At 41.5% G+C, this 19,588-nt stretch overlaps 1 protein-coding gene and 1 long non-coding RNA gene across 7 annotated transcripts; both read left to right on the forward strand.

Annotated features, from left to right (window-relative positions):
* Positions 1-269: 269 nt before the first annotated feature.
* Positions 270-8,374, forward strand: LOC4342704 (uncharacterized). Of its 4 annotated transcripts, none has more exons than XR_010742676.1 (7): positions 270-503; positions 637-686; positions 2,021-2,072; positions 3,810-3,878; positions 4,030-4,741; positions 6,835-6,973; positions 7,643-8,374. It is a non-coding gene; the product is annotated as an uncharacterized lncRNA (long non-coding RNA). The 4 variants fall into 4 exon arrangements; XR_010742679.1 differs by having other exon boundaries at positions 7,742-8,279; XR_010742678.1 differs by lacking the exon at positions 7,643-8,374 and adding an exon at positions 2,517-2,662 and having other exon boundaries at positions 3,955-4,794; positions 6,835-7,157.
* A 5,201-nt stretch (positions 8,375-13,575) lies between these two features.
* LOC4342705 (uncharacterized) lies at positions 13,576-15,536 on the forward strand. 3 transcript variants are annotated; one of them, XM_015790240.3, is made up of 3 exons: positions 13,576-13,714; positions 13,798-13,885; positions 14,010-15,536. In XM_015790240.3, exon 3 carries the CDS (start codon positions 14,062-14,064, stop codon positions 15,304-15,306), a length of 1,245 nt encoding a protein of 414 aa, XP_015645726.1. In that variant the 5' UTR covers positions 13,576-13,714; positions 13,798-13,885; positions 14,010-14,061; the 3' UTR covers positions 15,307-15,536. The 3 variants fall into 3 exon arrangements, with proteins under 3 accessions (XP_015645726.1, XP_015645725.1, XP_015645727.1); XM_015790239.3 differs by having other exon boundaries at positions 13,801-13,885; XM_015790241.3 differs by lacking the exon at positions 13,798-13,885.
* Positions 15,537-19,588: the final 4,052 nt, after the last annotated feature.

The raw sequence follows: 19,588 nt of genomic DNA on the forward strand, positions 1-19,588 counted from the left end.
AACAATCCAAACATTGCCAAAAATTGCTCCACTATCAAAGTTTGGCAATTTTAGAATCTTCCTCTCACAAAAAATTTAAAAAAAAACAAACTAAACATAGCCTACACTTGTTAACTTTACCAAATATTGATAAATTTGGTACTGTCAAAATTTGGCAATGTTGATATTTAGGCATCAAAAAGTGAACAACCCGTTCCGATGCCACAAGCCCACAACCCACCTCACCCTGCCGACCATGTCAAACCAAGCAGAAGCTTCCAGAGCAAGGTGCCCGCGGCCCACGTAGCCCACGCCGCCGAACAGCACACAGCCGCAACTCGCACGAACCCCCGGGCATGCCTGACCTTGTGCGGCGGCGACCATGGCTGCCCCCTCGCCGGAGCGGAGCCCTCGTCGCCGGGGACCGACTCCCCGGTGCTCTGCGTGCGAATCGTATCCCTCGACTACCACATGGCGCCGCCCCTCCCCGGCCGGATTCGACTTCTCCTACAGCCACTTCCACGGTGCGTTTCCCTCCCCGCCCCCTTTCTCCACCCGCCTCTCTCGAGCCCCCGTTTCGCCCCCCTTGTGCTATGCCTCTGCACCGCGCCCACGTCACGTCAAGCGGTTGATGAGTTTGATGTGTGGTGGATTTAGGTGAAGGAGGTGATCAGGCTCCACTCCTTACTTGCCTCCACATCCATCTGGTGCGTAGCAGCTTCTCTGATGAGTGCTTTTTTTTTTCTCTCTGTTGATATTACGGATGAGCTAGTTTTGGTCGTCATGTTTGGTTGCAGCTTCAAGCTTTCAACCGAGTGCGTCGCGTCCTTTCAAGTGTTTTGAGTGTGAGTTACGCTGTGAGGGTATAATACATTTGTGTTTGCTGTTAGGTAGCCATGCGCAGCAACTAATCCTCCTCATGTATTACACGGTATCTATGCCCAACAATTGATGCCCATGGAGGGAATGTGGCAATGTGCTCTTTGTTGATACTGTACGCGCACCAAATTCGAAGTTTGGAGATCCAACTTCACTTTCGAAGTTCACTAAATTTGAAGCCCTCTTATCCTGCATGGGCTTAACATTATTTTCTATACACTTGGTGTTTGCTTGTAATATATGCAATATTTACTTCTGTGTGCACTTGATTTTTGTTTTTTTTTTGTTTTGGTTGAGTTTGGACATGCATATGATGATTAGCTCTATTATATTTTGAATTCATGTTTTTGAATGAATACAGATATACTTCAATTTTTTTTATATCGCTTCTCTATGGAAAGTTGCTCACACTATTCCATTCATCATTAGTTGTGCCAACTAGTTTGTAAACGTTTGCTGTTTTTTGTATCTCCTTCAATTTCTGTCTGTGCCTTGCACAGAGGACCTTCTTCATAACATTGAAAAAGGTAATTCATTATTTGTAGTTATGCAACCCTGATGTATCATGTATATGCTATTACTGTTACTTTTGCAATTTGTTACATGGATTGTTCTATTTTGAATTGTACTGCTGATTTTCTATCTACATTACCTGAAAACTTTTTGCTGATGATTTTCATATCTACATCACCTGAAACTTGAAATTGATTGTTATTTATTCATATTCTAACTGAGCCTTACTGCTATCTCACAAACTTTTTAGACACTAATTCCTCTTGTATATGGCAGTTGCACACCGCTGTTGCAATTTTATTGACTTAATTAATTAATTCGTGATTTGAAAGGTCACTTCTTCATCTGTCGAAAGCTTGCCTTGTATGCATCTGCAACACATTTAGATAACTTAAACAGTAGGCTGAACCCTTTGTATGTGCATGTGGCTCGGTAAGCATCTCTTAGATTTTGTACTGGTGAAAAGGGCACCTGTGTCTAGAAATAAGTGGCCGTTACTTTTTCTTAACCAAATAGCCTAAATGTGTTATTCTCTGCAAATGGTAGAACTGAATACTGATGCTCCCTGATTAACTGTTGCTTGTAATGTCAAGAACATCGCTTGATGACAAGGAGAAATTGATATGTCTCTTTCCTGCCCTTTCTCTAGGTAATTCATATATAATTGGGGTCTATCAAGTGACCTTGAGAAAGCTTTGCAGGTATTTGTGATGTCCAGTTATGTATCCATAACTTTATTGTTTTCTAAAAAGTATTTTGGCTGCTATGGATGTTTGAACCAGTTCTAGATTACCTGTTCTTTCCTTCACACCTAGTGTTTCCATGAACATATTCCATATGATTAATTATAAATCAAAACCAAACAAAGTATTTACTGAAATCTTCACAAAAGATATACTGAGTTGTGGAACACAGTAACTGCATCCTCGCTGTTTCCTTTGCTGTGCAATTTCTGCCTATCAGTGTTCATCCTGAAAGATTATATTAGGTTCTCCTTTAATTAATTAATTTTGATTTATTTCTGTATTTTTTTCCTTCAGAACTAATTCTTGATTTCTTAGCATTAACTCCTATTTTATATTTATTGTCTAGCTTCTCCTTGTCAATATTGAAACTGTTGTACTCACTATATGTTTCTGTTTCAGTGTCCTAATAGTTTATCAGTAAATATACTGACCATTTATTACTGGCTCAATGCTTGGTGTGAGTATCTAAGTTCTGATGTCTTATGATTGTTGCTTCCACCTAGAGTTTGCAACCATGATATATTATTCCAATTCTGGACTTCAAGGTAGTCTATGTAAAATGGTAAAAATGCAAAACTTCCTTCATTTGTTCTGTGTTGGAGTTATCATGAGAAAAATCTACTGATTTGTTTTGTAGCTAATTGGCTATACATAATTGCCTATGCATATATTCTTGACAAGCATTAAATAAGTCAGTGGGAATTTTATTGGTGTTCCGTGATATCCTTAATATTTGTTGATATTGAATCCAACTATTGAATACCATGTTGCTTGTTTAAACCACAATTTCATGAGAAATCATCTACTGCACAAGTGCACATTCTGCTGCAGCCCAGCTATTGGTCTGTTGACCCCTTCTGCTTAATTTATGACCTTGGTATTTTCCAAATTTCCAGTAGCTAAACATGTCTGACAGGAGGAATATAGCTGTTATACTTCTAGATTTTTTTTTCTTTCACTATTTTTTGGCAATGGTACTTTGTTTTATTATCCCCTCTATTTCTTCTTAATTGTTACTAGTATTGTTTATATTTCACTGTCTCGGAGTTACAATTTGGACCTTCTCTGCTATAGTTTAACATCAAGGTATATCAATAAAACTATAATATTACAGCAGTATGTTCAGCAAGGAATCTATTGATATAATATCTATATAGCCAATCTATCTAGTTGTTGACATATTAATGGTCAAACTTTGCAGAATTTTATGGCTAGTTCTGACACTGGAAGGAGTATTTATTGAAAGAGAGAGTTGTAATAGATATTTCAATATTATTATTTGCTTTTGTTCATTGCGTATGTTTCCTTTCAGCTTTACATTAATAATGACTACACTTGTCTGCTGTAGGAAACTAGTATTTTTACGTGAAAGATTTGATTTCAAACGCCTTCTGTTGCATGCCATTTCACTTGAAAAATGTGCATTGTGTCTCAGTGTTGCATGTGTATGTTGCTTTATTTTCATGATGTGAAGCTGTGGATTCATTCTCCTAGCAACATGAAACTTGGCCTCTAGACAGTTATGCCATCTAGGATCGAGTCTGTTCTCTGTACAGACTATCATATGTTATAGTAATTTGAAATTGTTCAGTTTATCTTGTGATCTTCCTTGTAAATACACTTTACTCTTCTCGAATGGGAGTATTTTAAACTATTTCCTGTGGTTCCTGATTTTGAGATGCTTGGTTTCAGGATGGTGCTGTTCTTAATAGAGTATTCCAACCTTATGAGTCTCACATTCCCTATCTTCTTCACTTTTTGGTAAGAGCAACACTTAGTTTCTTTTCATAGTTGTTGTGAACTGCAAGAACAGTATTTCATTTTGTCTCTTATGCAGTCTTAACATAATAAATACCACAGTCTAGCTTTTATGATATATAGTATATTGATATTTGAGCGGCTGGAGTGCCAGGATATTAATGATTGAATTGAACCTGTGAATGGAGAAGAACAACCAAATGATCAAATATCTTACCGCAGTTCTGTAAGGCTCGATGAGAGTAGTTCGCTGAGCAATAATATTCCTCAGCTTGATGGGTCATCTGATGAAAACCAGGAAGTTCCACAAGAAGATGGTAAGTATAAAATCAACAGGAAAAGTGCAGGATTGCCTAGTTACTCATCTCCTCAAAGTAGTTGAACTTCTCTGGTGCTCTTTGCCACCTCCCATTAAAAAGAGGTCAGATGTAAATGTTGATGGTCATGTTAAAACCTCTCCAGACGGTGCGATGCCAACTGAGAAGGAACCAAGTGTTTCTTTCATGAGTAGAACTGGAAAGAACTCCCATGCTACCACAGATAAGACTGGCAGGGAATCTTTTAGTCGATCAGGTGAACATGACCCATTGTGTGATTCTGTGAGGGTCTGAGAGACTTGATGATGAGGAGGAGGATATCTTTTCAGTCTGAACAATCAGAAGTTGGCAAGTCTGGAGATGCAATATACATCATTTGTAAAGAGAATGAAATTGTGAATTCCGAGGGACTAGAATGGCCTGATTCATCCAGTGGCCTTTCGAATTCATAAATGTGTTTTTCTGGCAGTGAATATTAGCAGATGACCTTTGCACAGAAGCCTCCAATGAAGAATGAAGTATTATGTTGTTTGGAGGGCTCTTCAGCAGGTAGTGAGCTGCCTCAGTTTAAGTTAAAGTGGTATTTATTTATCATGGTCAATGTAAGTTCCACAAGTGATCTTTATTTTATCATGGTGAATGCAATTCATTTGATGTATACTGTAGTTGTTGCTCATGTAAATTTTGTAGTAGTTTTGATGTTGTTGTTAACGATCTAATATATAAATAATTGTATTAGTGCCTACGTATGATTATGTAACAGATGTTCATTGTTTTCTTTCAGTTTTTCTAGCATTAGGCTTTTAGGTCCTTTGCCATTTACATAGCTTAGCATGTATGCAAAAATAGTACTCCCTCCGTTTCACAATGTAAGACTTTCTAGCATTGCCCACATATATATAGATGTTAATGAATCTAAACACATTCATTTAGATGCTAATGAATCTAGACATATGTATGTGGTTAGATTCATTAACATCTATATATATATATATATGGGCAATGCTAAAAAGTCTTACATTGTGAAACGGAGAAAGCATTATTTATTTGTTTGTTATCATTTGCCATTTACACAGCTTATCATTATTTATTATTGTTTTCCCTCTAGAACAGTTTGGACTATCAACCAAATGAAATAGTATACCACTATAACTTACTATAAGTACAGTGCTATTCTGTTAAAACTTAATCTTTCTTGAATTTTCCGGTATCATCATTCACTTCATATCATTTAAAACACATTATATTTTCTCTGTTAATCCACATTCGCTCTTCTGCTATTTTTCAACTTCTAAACTGGGATTTATCGATATCCCTCTGTTTTTCAATCAGAATGCTGAAGCGAATAAGCAGAATGAATCATTTCAACACATGGAAAGTAGCGAGTTTTCATTGGATACATGGGGTGTTCCAACTCATTTCCAAAATGATTGGTCAGCCCTATATTTGCTAACACATGCATTTTTGCCACCCCGTGGGCCAGTGGCTAACCTAACAATCTTGTTCCATTAGTGTCTCCGGTATAGATTATTTCCTGCACAGTCAATTTAATGACCATGTATCGATGTTGTCACACACTGTTATCTTAGGCCATTTCAACTGTAGTGAGAGAGTGTCTGTTGATCAGGAACGAGCAAACAATTCTACTCTTTCACCATACTAGCAAATTACCCATGCCATGCTATGCCATGGGATAAAAAATGAAACTGCTTTGCTGTGTTATTACTACGCAGCATTTGGGTGTTTTTCCCCCTTTTTTTTGTTTTTTCCTAATTGGCGGTTTTCTGGAGAAACTGTTTGGTTTTTTCTAGAGGGGGTGGAGCACAGAATTGGTTGGGTGGAGAGGAGGAGGACGATGACTCCCTTTTAGTGTAGTAGAGATATGGGAGGTCCTACTTTGATGGACGATTCTCTTGCATCCAAATTGGCTTTGGAGCATAGCCCTACAACCTTTCCTAATGGTACAGTTATGATGGAACCAGATCTTTCCAACCAAGTAATGAAAAATCTACTCCCTCCGTTTCAAATTATAAGTCGTTTTGACTTTGGTCAAAGTCAATCTACTTTAAGTTTGACCAAGTTTTAGAAAAAAGGTAGTAACATTTTCAATCCAAGATAAATATATTATGAAAATGTATTCAATTATCGATTAAATGAAACTAATTTTGTGCTGTAAATATTACTATATTTGTCTACAAACTTAATCAAACTTGAATTAGTTTGACTTTGATCAAAGTCAAAACGACTAATAATCTGAAACGGAAGGAGTAGCTGATTGGCATGAGTTTTCCCAGATCTTAGGAAGAGATGAGAAGGATAAACTAACACCTCTCAGTCAAATTGGATTCCGTGGTCCTACTAGCACTGGTAGTGGATTACAATTGACTATAAGTAGCATAGTGGTTGTACCACATTCTTTTTTCTTTTGTTCCTGACGTACATATGTTTCTTTTTGTTAATTCTTCATACAATGTAGGTGCTAATTTACTGTTCGTGGAAAAATCTATGTCTGCAACCAGCAGTTCTTTTTTGTTATTATTAATCATGTCAGTTTGACTTGCTCTATCCAGTGAAAAGAAAATGCAAAGTTGAATTACCAGTTTATCACATGACATTTATTTCATTAATACATGTATTAACAGAAAGCAGAGGAGAGCTGCATCCTGATCCACGATTTCGTGTCATCAACGCTGTATCGCTGGCTGTTGAGGATGATGCTGACAACACTACTGAAATCATGTGCTTTATACGTGGAAACAATGACAGTTCACACAGGAGGAGGTTGTGTGAAATCACTCAAATCTTGGAATTGTTTGTTGTTTTACTTTTCCGTTTCTTCTTGTTTTGGCACTAACCAGTCATCTTTTCCTTTTTAATCAAAATTCCATTCTGTTTAATTTTGTTTTTCTCAAGCAACATATATCTTAATGAGTCTACAGAATCTCAAGGAATTGAACTGTCCTAATCAGAAGAGTTGTGTGCTTGTGTTAAATGTGAAATTTAGTACATTAGTATGTGAGTCATAATCCTAGTTCAACAAGAGAAGTCTGCATGGACATCGAGTGACTATGGTGGTGACTGCTACAGTGCAGTAGCAACTGATGTCATTTGACGAGAGTACTTTGGATCATTACTTTTATTTATGGGTCTGTTAAGGATTTGATATGGTACCATCAAAAACACATTTGTTGCTTCCATGTGATGGGCCTTTCATATGTGCTGAACATATCCTATGCTTCTGGACTTGAAGAACACCATATAACTTCGGGTTCTTTTATTTAGAATTTGTTGGATCATAAACCACAGTTTTACTGTTTTAGAGTTACACTCTCATGTAGCCATAATTGTTTGTTTTCAGCTAAGGAACTTGTTTGATTCTTTTTTAAGGGCTGTAAGAGTTCAACCTGTTGTATTGAGATGTCTTTATTGTCCTTTTTCTTGTAACTGCAGAAACCTGGATAGAGTTGCCGGTTGCGACATAAACGTATTTCCTTGAGAGACAGAAACTTTTAAACCATCTTATTAATGAAATATGTTCAATCGATCCAGATATTATAGTTGGATGGGAGATTCAGTTGGGATCTTTAGGATTTTTTGCTGAAGGAGCTGGTATAGGCTTACTGAAAAGAATTTCAAGGACACCACCAAATCAGATGAAACATCCACCTATGAACCCAGTGGAGGAATCTTGTCAGGAGTTTCCTGGAGCATCTTCAGCTGATGATGTTATTGATGATGCTAGTGAGAGCAATTGGAGTCATACTCATGCTAGTGGTATACATGTTGATGGAAGAATCATTCTGAACTTATGGCGTCTCATGCGTGCAGAAATTAAGCTTAATAATTACTCCCTTGAGGCTGTAGCTGATGAAGTCTTGAGGAAGGTACCATTAGTACCAACCAAGATATTGAATCGATGGTTTGCAACAGGTCCTGGACGAGGAAGATACCGGTGCATAGAATATGTTAACAATTGATCTTCTCTCAACCTTGAAATATTAAATATACTTGACCTGGTAAATGGAATCCCCCACATTTATCGTGCTGGTACATCATCAAGATATTGCTATTTGAGATTTCCTTTGTATTTCTAGTTGAAAACTTTTATCAATTTTGCATCTTCTCCTTAACAATCTCCTAGCCACGATTTATCACACAGAAATGCAGTTGGTTTTGTTGACATTTCTTGCACAAGCTACTTCTAAATGTTGTTCTTCTATAGCCATTTTTTTCCGACAAATATTACCTGACCATGCAGGTAAAGAGGACATCTGTACTTGCCTGTGTATTTAGTATTGATTTCTTCTCTGTTCTTTCACGAAGTTCTCTGTATCGTGTTGAATCTATCTATGCTCTTGAGATTGGCCCATACACAAAACTACCTTGCAATTTCCCCAGGAAATTAACAGGTGAAATCACTCCCTAACATATTAAGATCTCTTCAGATATATAGTTTCTCGTTCACATTTACCACAAATTCTGGAACATGTCCTAGAGATGATGTTATGGATTCTACTGGCAGGTAACAGGCTTGTATTGTATACATGATTTCTTTGTGCCAAAGATGGCCTTTTGCCCATTTGGTCAGCAGGGATCCAAAAGAAGTTACTACCTCCGTTTTATATTATAAGTCATTTTGACTTTTTTACTAATCAAACCTTTTAAGTTTGATTAAGTTTATAGAAAAATATAGCAACGTCTTTAACACAAAACAAGCATGTTATTAAAATGTAATCAATATTATATTCAATAAAACTAAATTGGTGTTATCGATGTTGCTAAATTTTTATATAAATTTGTTCAAACCTAAAGAAGCTTTACTAAGAAAAAAAAGTCAAAGTGCAAGGAAAAAAAATATTTAGGACACTTTTCAAGATTTTGATGGGAGTGCTATTTTAAGCACCATGAAAACTTAACTTTACCTGTGCATAGAAACAAAAAAAAAAAGGGACTCCCCCTGCGTCGCTCTCGCGCGGGCGGCTCGGGGGGCGAAAAACCCTAGCCGCCCGCGCCTCCTCTCAATCCCCTACCTCGCCACTGCTGGAGCTTGTCGGCGCGAAGCCGGTAGCTAGCAGGGAAGGTGGCAGCGAGGACTTCTCTTCGTGGCGCGAAGTGGACGGGACGAAGACGACGAAGCTCCCCGCCGGCGCGGTCCGAGGAGGCCACGACAGCAAGGTGGGGTGAGGCGGCGGATCCGGCCTTCCCTCGCCTAGATCTGTGCGGCGGCAGCGGGAGGAGGCTTGGGGCAGCGTGGCGGCGGGCTGCTGCGGCTCGGCCGGCCTGGCTCGGCAGCTGCGCGGCGGACGGCCACGGCAGGCCACGCGGAGGCGGCGGACAGCGCAGCCTGCCCAGGGCGGCTCACTCGCTTGCCCTGGCCGCCCAGCGGCAGCCCAAGACGCAGCGACCGCCCCTTGGGCGCGGTGGGTCTCCTCGGCGTCCAGGCCTCGGTGGCGGCTCGGCGTGGTGACCGGACAGTCGGGATGCCGCCGCGATGGCCAGGTGAGATGCGGCGGCCGAAGAACAGGGGCACCGGCGGGTGGCGCCGATCCGGAGCGGCTGCGCCACTAGCGGCCAGATGGCAGTGCAAAGGGAGCTGGCAGTGGTGGGTCGTCTTCCTCATTGCCGGTCGGCACCCTCGCCCTTCCCGGAGCTCCTCCTCTTCTTTGCAGGGAGTTTCTAGGTTGGATTGAGGTGGCCGCTCGTCAACGGGGGAAGCTCATGCTGCCGAAGCAATGTCACCTAGTCCCGGGTTCTCCTAAAGCCAAAACTGACGAGGCGGCCGGTGGGTGGTGGAATAGAGGGGTCCTGGGCCAACTCTCAGGGGTGGTGGTTAGCTGAAGTCGGCCGACGGAGGGGCGTTGGTGCGGTGTGGTGGATGCTATGTACTGCCATTTGTCTGTGTGGTAGTTCTGAGTTGGTGGATGGCGATCTGCAGTCAAGGTTATAGGGTACCAGGCGAAAGCCTAGTTCGGTGGTTCACCGGGCCAGCAGCGGCTACGTCTTCGGGCGTCGTAACCTCCTTGGGCGTTGTCAAGGGTTACCATCTTCCTTTCTCGACGAGCTTCTTTAGGTGAAAACTGTTAGAATAGGTGTCGAATATACTTCCTATTTGGTTACAGTTGGACTTAGAGTTGTAATAGGTGTTAGGGGATGGAGTTAGAGTCAGACTCTGTAACCCATCATCTCTCTTAAATAGAGAGGGAGGCACCACAATGTAACCATGGCGACTGCAATGTAGCGTAGACACGCAGGGAGATGATGACGGCGTGGCCATGAACTCGTAGCGGCTAGGAGCTATATTGGTTGGGGAGGAGCGCCCATAATCAGAGCCCCGGGGATGTAGGCTTTGGGTGAACCTCGTTAACAAATATCGTGTGTTCTTGTGTCATCATCTGGCATGTCTTGGGTGATCAATGACTGAAGCGATCGGGAAGGTTAGTCGTCGTTCCGCTATATCGACTAACTTTTATAACAAAAACCACATCTTTTTAGATGGGTGATGGCGGCATCCTGTATGTCGTGACCACCGTGGTGGCATCGTTTTCGGAGCGTCATCTATGTGGTACAAAAACCACATCTTTTTAGATGGGTGATGGCGGCATCCTGTATGTCGTGACACCGTGGTGGCATCGTTTTCGGAGCGTCATCTATGTGGTGTTACCATAAGCCTAGCGGTGTTCGGCCATACTTAGCGGGGGTCGTTTAGTGCTAGGTTTCACCCTCAGCAGTTTGTGCTTGGGTGTTAGTGCGTGGTGTGTGGCAATGCACCTTGGTACATTTTAATGTTTTTTCTTATAACTTTTACTCCTTAATATACTCGGTTAGCCTCCTTCGGTCCTTCCGGCGAAAAAAAAAACTTTCATGCCGGGCATCATTTTATCCATCTGTCTATCTTCTGGTTTGTTACTCACATAAAGTTAGAAAATTGGATCTGTTCTTTGCTACAATTTAATTAAATATGAATGCCTAAAAATATAGATTCCAGTATTTTAAGTGTTCTGTGCAACTTCGCAGGTTGCTTCTCAGCCAGTCATGGAATGCTTGCCACTATGGAACCAGAGTCAGGTTTCTGCTCTGACCCATTGAATCCTTTTATCCCTCCATGATAATAAGCATATACTTGGGTAAAGTTTTTTCCGTCATAGTCAAGGGTACTTGGTGTCAGCTCATATTCAGCCAGATCCACACGGAAGATTGCTGACTCCAAAATGGTTCCTTTACGTGCAACCTGAGGTAATGCTTTTCTTGGGTGAGCTAAATTGTTTTCAAACATTACAGTTACTAGATAAAACCACGCGCATTGCTACAGGAATTTAAACAATAAAAAAATAACATGTAAGATAGGTAGATAACATTATATTAAGTAAATTGATATGGTTTATGATAATTTAAATTTAAATAGTACGTAGAATGATGATTCAAATGTAAAAAGTAAGATGATATGATTTTATGGAAGAAAAAAAGTAGGGAGATAATTTGAACTGTAGATTAATCTTCTAAGGGCTAAAAACAATTGATGTGATATGACTTAATTAAAGGGAAAAAGAAGAAAGATAATTTAGACCATAGATTAATCATTTAAGCACTACCTAAGTGAGGATGAACTATATAAATATATAGGATATCATAAAATATAACAAAGATATACATTGAAACATTATGTGAATTATGTTGGATAATAATTTAACATGTTTGTATATGAAAAGCTCCTAATTTATAAAACTATAAAGATATAGCATGTTTGCATGATGTTTAAATGTGATGATTATTAGTGGATGATGATGTGGCATCTTGTTAATTAGTATATGAAGATGTGACATCTTGTTAGTGGATGATGATGTGTCATCTTTGCATGTTTAGGTTAAGGAGTTTGTTAGAGGAAAAAAAGGAGAAAGATAATTTGGACCATAGATTAATCATTTAAGCACTAAGTGAGGATGAACTATATAAGTATGTAGGATATCATAAAACATAAAGATATACATTGAAACATTATATAAATTATGCGGAATGATAATTTAACATGCTTGTATTTTAAAAGCTCTTAAATTATAAAAACTATAAAATTATAGGTAATATAACATGTTTGCATGATGTTTAAATGTGATAATTAGTGGATGATGATGTGGCATCTTTGCATGTTAAATTTAAGGAGTTAGTGGGGGATAACTTTATAGTAAGATACTAGGTTAGGATTACATGGTTTTTTATTTACTTTGTTATAGGGCATGCCTAGCATCATATCTGTAGACTGTAGCTCATATTCAGCGGTGGGTGAAGTGACCGAAAATCTTGGGAAAAAGTACATTGAAGGTCCCTCAACTTGTCATCGAGTTACAAAATCGTCCCCCAACCACATTTATTTGATCATTTGATTTGATGTCGATTCTTCTCCACTTTATGGTTATTCTCTGCAAAAGATTAGTAATCCTAATACTAGTGAAAAGTTATTATTCTAACTTAAATATGCATTGCAAGTATAACTAGTTTTCCTCTATTTTGGTAATATTAACGGTCGAAACTGATTGCGAACGATCGTCAATAAGGTCGAACACCCGAGCGGTGGAGTGGCCGTTGCCGGAGGTGCGAGCGGAGTCGGCAACTTGACCCAATGGCTCGTCTTGTGGCCGCCGAGCGCTTGGTAGAAGCTAAAGGACTTGCCGTATACGGAGCACTTGAACTCCGCACCTACCGGTGCTGGCCCCGTCGTCGAGAGAGGAGGCGGCGCCTGGACACGGTGGTGGCCCCCGCGGGCGAGCATGAGGAGGCAGAGCGCGAGGTTCTCCTCCGATCGCTGGCGGCGCGACCTCTTCCGCTTCACCCACCCCTGCGGCAGGTGCCCGCCCTCCTCCCCGCTTGTGGCGCTGCTGCTTGTCACGACCGCTGCCTCCTCCATCTCGTGCTGCTGCTCCTCCTCCTTAAGCACCGCGGCGTGGAGCGCTTCCGTCTCGCCATTCGCGACAGGCCGCCGCCGTCGCCTCCTCCTCTCCTGCCTCGCCTCGATGGCCTCCGCCCCAGCTGCCGCCCGACTTGCCGAGAAGAGTGAGAGAGAGAGGAGGAAGAGAGAGGGTGCTGACGTGGCCACGCGGACCTACGTGGGTCCCACGCTGACTCAGCCATCACATAGGACGAAACCGGGTTCGAAACCATCAAAGAACATAAAGTGAATGGTTTTTGTAAGTTGAGGGATGGCTCTATATCTGGTTTTGTGGTTGGATGATGATTTTGTAACTCAGATGACAAGTTGAGGTGCCTTCGGTGTACCTTTTCCAAAATCTTGTGCTAGTAAATGGGCCAAAAGGGTATTCGTAACAGGACGGCCCGGCCCATATGCAGGAAGAGGAATCGTCTTGATGTCTCCTCAGTCCTCAACCTAAGGATACATTTCCCCGTCTCCTCGAGACCTTCGACTGCGGCCCCAAGCGCCGCCGATCCCCATCCCATCCCATCCATCCCGCCTTCGCCGCGCCGGAGGCCGCTGGTGTTCGTCCACCTATTCCCGCCGTATCGCATCCATTTCTGGTGAGCGTCCAATCCTCTTTCTCATCTCTATTTCTCTCTCACACGCACATTTGCTCGCGTTAACCCTTGTTTCTCTCTTCTAGTAGAGCATTGCCTGTGGGGGACAAAAGTTTCTTTTTTGTTTAAGGTATTCGGAATCAAATCAGTCTCCGGTTCGTAAACGGATTAGCGGTGCGTATTCCGATTCGATTCCGATTCTTAGACGGAGTTTTTTTAGTTTAGGCTTTATATATCCAGCAAATTGGATGTAGGCTTTCCCCAGCTCATGTTAAACCTTGAGGTTGTCGCTGTGCAGATACAAAAAGAGTGAAGGGAGGGAGGGGCAGATCCAGATCGAGAGGAAGCAAATGTCATCAGAAATAATAATGTCGTCCAAGAGGCTATGCAGAGAGTCAGATGACGAAGACGAACGCCATTGCAGCAGCAGCACGAACACGAAGAAGAGGGCGTGCAGAGAGTCAGAGGAGGAAGACGAACGCCATTGCAGCAGCAACAGCAGTACGAAGAAGAAGAGCCTGAAGCTGGGTTTGGTTCCCTTCAGCTCTCACAACCACAACCACAAGCAGCGGCACCTGTACCTGGTGCTGGACGACTGGGAGGCAGGATACAGCATCCACAAGGTTGTCGACGACGACTTCGGCGCCCGCCCTGCCGCCGCCGCCGCCAAGCACAACCCGCTCATCCGCATCCAGGCGCAGCACGCCTACTCAAGGTTCTTCGCTGCCCACGGCACCAAGATCATTGCCATGCATCCCGCCAGCTTCAGCCCTGGCATCCCTGTGTTCGACACCCGGACCCTCGAGATGGCGGTGTACCCTCCCCCTAAGAGCAGATCCATCATCTGTCCACCCGTGTATGCCTCCGTCGGCGACAGGCTCGTCACATTCGTCCACCAATATCTCGAGGTGCTGGGGCCCCATCCACCACGCTCCGCCGCCGTCGACGACGACGATGAGCCAGAGCCGCCACCGTGGTCCTGGACCACCGTGGAGCCACTCCCGCAATTCCACTCCGGCCTCGTCACCGGCTACGCCTTGCACCCGGATGGGCGCACCATCTTCATTTCCATCGAGGATTGCGTTACGTTTGGCACGCGTAAATCCACCTTCAGCTTCGACGCGGGGCGCCTCGAGTGGACCCGCGTCGGCGACTGGATGCTGCCGTTCGAGGGCCAAGCTCACTACGACCGTGAGCTGGACGCCTGGGTCGGGATCTGCCGCTACGGTGAAGGAACCGGGCATCTCTGTTGCTGCGACGTCCCTCCTTCGCCCGCCGCCGATGCTGCTTGTACCACCACCTTGCCTGCCTGGAAGTTTTGCAAGGAGGTGATGTTCAAGAAGGGCTTCACCGGGTACTGGGGGGCTACGCTCGTGTACATGGGCGACAGCAGGTTCTGCCTGGTGGATTGCCGGGTGCCTGATGACTGTGACGTCCGCACCACCCTCCGTGTGCTCACCATCACCTCCTTTGGTCTCAAGTATGATAAGGCCGGTGAACTGGTCACCACTCGGTACCGTGCTTACGCATCGATCTCATACCAGATTGCTGGCAAATTTAAGAGACTCGAGGATCCTATAGCATTCTGGATGTAATTTATTTATGATCATGCAAAACTAGTTAGTAGTATCAGGTGTTATTGTCCTACTCAGTTTTATTATATATATATGTGAGCATGCAATTTTGGCATAACCTGTTTTATATATGGTCGCCTTGTCAATTTGGTCCATCTTTGTCAGCACTGTGTTTTGCTGTAAACTGCTTTTCCCTCTTGTAGCACAATGCTTAAAAAACTGGGGGAAATGAATCCCTATAACTTTACAAAGTGAGTTATGTCTGATGCCTAATCAGTACATTTTGCCCAAGCTTGGCTTTGATTGTGTGATGTTGCTCCCTTTGGTACACAATTTATTTGCTGAATAAGCTGGGTTTTTGTACAGCATGTTTTTGTACCAGTGCGTAGTTTTGTGTTTATCTCATAAGTTTCTGCTCCGAGTACATTATTGAAATTTTAGACTTGAATCAAAATTCGTATTAATGATTTTTTTTTTCTTCACTACAAATTATGACGAAATGTCACATCCTCAAAATTAACCCTAAAATTTTTTTGACTGCATTATGAAGGAATTTTAGTTGAATTTTGAAAAGCTTAGGAACATATATAATGACTTAACTACAATTTTATTTCTTTGAGTTTTATTCTTTAACTAATTCTAATTTTGGTACAAATCAATCCAAAGCTATATCCTACACTTATTATTTGCTCAGACACCAAAGTGAACTCATTTTCTTCTTCAATATAATTCTTCCTCTAGGTTATATCCATTTAAATTTAAATCTATTTCAAATTTCAAACCAGAGAAAATTTCCTTGAGATTCCTACAATAGTAGATATCTCTATTCTTGAACACTTGTCATTTTAACGCCCACTATTCTCTCTATTTAGGCCCCATTTGGTATGGCTCCAAACTCCAACTCTCAACTCTAAACTTCAACTTCAGTGAGAGCTAGCTCCTATAGAAACTGAAGTGGGTATGAAAGTGTTTGGCTAGATTGGTTAGCTCCACGCCACCACGTACCTAGTTGGCATCTCATCGAACACCTGGTTGGCATTGCCCTACCATCGCCGCCGCCACTGCCACACGCGCATCGTCCTTGGTTGTCGCCGTTGCCGACTCTGCGCCTGCGCCCGCGCACCGCCGACCCCGTGCCTCCCGCACACCACCAACCCCGCGCCTCCCGCGCACCACCTGCCGCCGCCGCCGCCCGTACCCCTTGTGCGCCGCGCCGCGCAACCCACCCGCCGCAACCGACGCCCGTCACCACCGCCCGTCGCCGCTGCCACCAGCGATTGCTGCTGTAAAGGAGGAAGATGGGAAGGAGAGAGAACGGGAGGAGAGGGGGTGTGAAAGGGACAGTTTAGTGGCATATCGTGTAAATATATGAAAAATTTAAAGGGTAGTGGGCCTTTTGGGGTGGAGTGGAGCTGTGGAGCAGCAAAAACCTAGCTCTACCCTCATAGTACAAACTTGTAGAGCAACTCTGCTAATTCCGCTCCAAAAAATAGCGAATCTACACCGTTTGGCGCAGCTCCAGCTCTAGGTAAGTTAGAGTTGGGAGCTAGAGCTGTGCCAAACGGGGCCTTAAATCCTTCAATTGCTGGAAAAATTTGAAGGTTACTGTTCATAGCACAGAAGATGTTTGACGAAATGCACCCACCAATCCATTTTGGCCCATCTTCTAGAAACCTTGTCTTTGATTCTCTATAAGCCCAACCCAACCGAAGTATGCCCCTAGCAGCCCCAACATGACACCGCTGAACAAGTGGGTGTGCCAGCGCGGTCGGCTTCACCGGATGTGTTTGGTTTGTGGTCAAAATTGAATAGAATATGATCATTTATATTTGTGGAAAAATGGTGGCCTGTGTTTTTTTTGGTTGGATGCATATGATCATCTAATTATTTGTTTGGTTGCATGAATGAAAAGAAATAAAATGAAAAGATAATATATTGAGTAATGATAAAATATGTTATTTATCATTAATATAGCTATAATCTATACTAATTAAAAACAATATAGATTACTTATATCTAATCAACACTAATTTTGATAAGTTGATTGTACTAATTAACAATAAAATACATTAATGATGGATAATCAATTACTAATGATTGAGATTAGCAAATGTGGATATACTCATCTAGGATCTTTGTGAAATATTCCTTTCCAGACCACTCTAACCTTTGTCTACCAACCAAACAGACTAAAACTGAATCATCATCTCCTATTCGACATATCCTTCCAAGCAAACACACCGCAAGTCACACATGCCGTCATGTGGCCTCCATGCCATGAAATAGGGAAAATCTCTCACATAGTCTCTTATTGGGGCAACCACGTTAACGAGAATCCACCCTACCATCGCACATGTGTCACCCTCCATGCTACCGAAGCCTAGTGCTAGGGTTCACAATTAAGTGGAATCTGGTTCGGATTTCGCATATTCTGGATATTTGGATTTCAGTTTTCCGGATTCAAACTTAATTTTAAAATTTTTACAAAATTTATCTAGATTTCATCGAGTTTTGTTAGTTTTTAATGGATTTCACGAAATCCAATGAGACAAGGAAGTATAAAGAGCTAATACACATATATGTCCAAATTCATAGTAGTAACATGTCTAATATAGTGATATAGTATTAGATTGCTATATTTTGGTCAGAAGGACTACTCCTTCCGGGTTAATAATATTTATCGTTTTGGACAAGGGCACGGTCTCCAAAAAACAACTTTGACCATTATTTTTCATTATAATATGTATAAAAATATTAATAAATATATGATTTTATTAAAGTACTTTTTAAGACTAATTTATACATGTAGTCACCATATTTAAAAGACAAATATTTTAAAAATAATTCATAATCAAAGATTCTAAAGTTTGATCTCACCCTTGTTTAAAACAAAGTATTATGAGCCCGGAGGGAGTATTACTTTTAGGGTATATTTTAGGGAAATTCTGTTTTGAAACGAATGAGTAGCGGCGCATGCTTAATATTCACATTCTCACTATTACATCATTCGGCCCCAAAAAAGTTATTTTCTCCATTCCATAAGATAAGACACAGTTTCATGATATAATGCATGCATGAATTCATGCCATTAACTAACACTTATTTTTCTCTAAATTATTTTTTTAGGCCTTCATTCTCAATCTCTTTAATTCTATTGGGTGCATGTATATGAGGTGATAATAACTATTTCTTGGTATTTAGGTTGAGGGTAATTGAGCCTTATATTTTGAAACGGAGAAAGTAATATAGTATGAGACGTGACATATTTTAGTATTACGAATTTTAATGTCAAATTTAGATTACAGTAGTCCTAAAATATATTATATCTTATACTAAATTAACTGTTAATTGCGAGGAAGAAAGTATTTCATAGCCTCATAGGTGTATTTAGACCATCCATTTGCACCTTCCACTTGCCGGTAAACTGACACGGTAATAATGAGAGTTAGGGTTTACATTATCGGTTGACCACTAAATTTCGAGCTTCATCGATATCACGGTTTTCGATAAATTTCGATCGTTTTTTTGATAAATTTCGACCAAATCTACTGTTTAACCTTCGAAATTCTAATCGAAACTTAATTCCGAGCCATGTCGAAACATCGAAATTTCGTGGAATTCCACCGGTTTTTATCGGAGCTGTGAACTGTATTAGGGTGTGTTTGGATGGTGGTCAAGGATGGATAGAATATGGCCATCCATATTTTCAGGGATATGGCCATCCAATTTTTTGTTTGGTTCGACGGATAGGATGAGCCAAGTTTATGTTTGGTTGGAAGGAAAAGAGGTGGATATGGTGAGCCAATTTTTTGTTTGGTAGGATGGATGGGTGTTGTGATCACCTTTTGGATGAAATGGTGAGAATACCTCCTTCTCCTTATAGATGGCCTAACTATCTTTTTTTTGTCTGATTTTACAATATAATGTAAGCAAATAAGTTGTATTAATGTTATAGAGCAGATTTTCATCGGACAATTCAAAGACAAGCACCTGTACTACATATCCGATGTTGCAATGCACTCCTCTCTGTGAATGACATTTTGTGCCATTTCTAGTTATTTTTGGAAGTTTCGTTATCAGCACCTGTTTCATCTCATAGCTTAATCATTTTACTGGTTTTCAAGTTGAATGAAAAATCCTGCGGAAAGTTCTGATGGAACTCTTTTCAGGTTGTTGAGGTACTACACAGGCAGCACAGCTATACTTGTGTTTCAACAAACTGAACTGACGAATCTGAATCTAAATCCACAAACCAATGAGTTTTGCTGTTGTGTCTCTGTGCATTGCTTGGTTGACCATCAAG

This window comes from Oryza sativa, chromosome 7, assembly GCF_034140825.1.
Source record: "Oryza sativa Japonica Group chromosome 7, ASM3414082v1".
NCBI classification, from domain to species: Eukaryota; Viridiplantae; Streptophyta; class Magnoliopsida; order Poales; family Poaceae; genus Oryza; species Oryza sativa.

Bases quoted from the DNA above. Each gene is read 5' to 3' on its own strand.
- LOC4342705 (XM_015790240.3), top strand. From the start codon at position 14,062: ATGTCATCAGAAATAATAATGTCGTCCAAGAGGCTATGCAGAGAGTCA.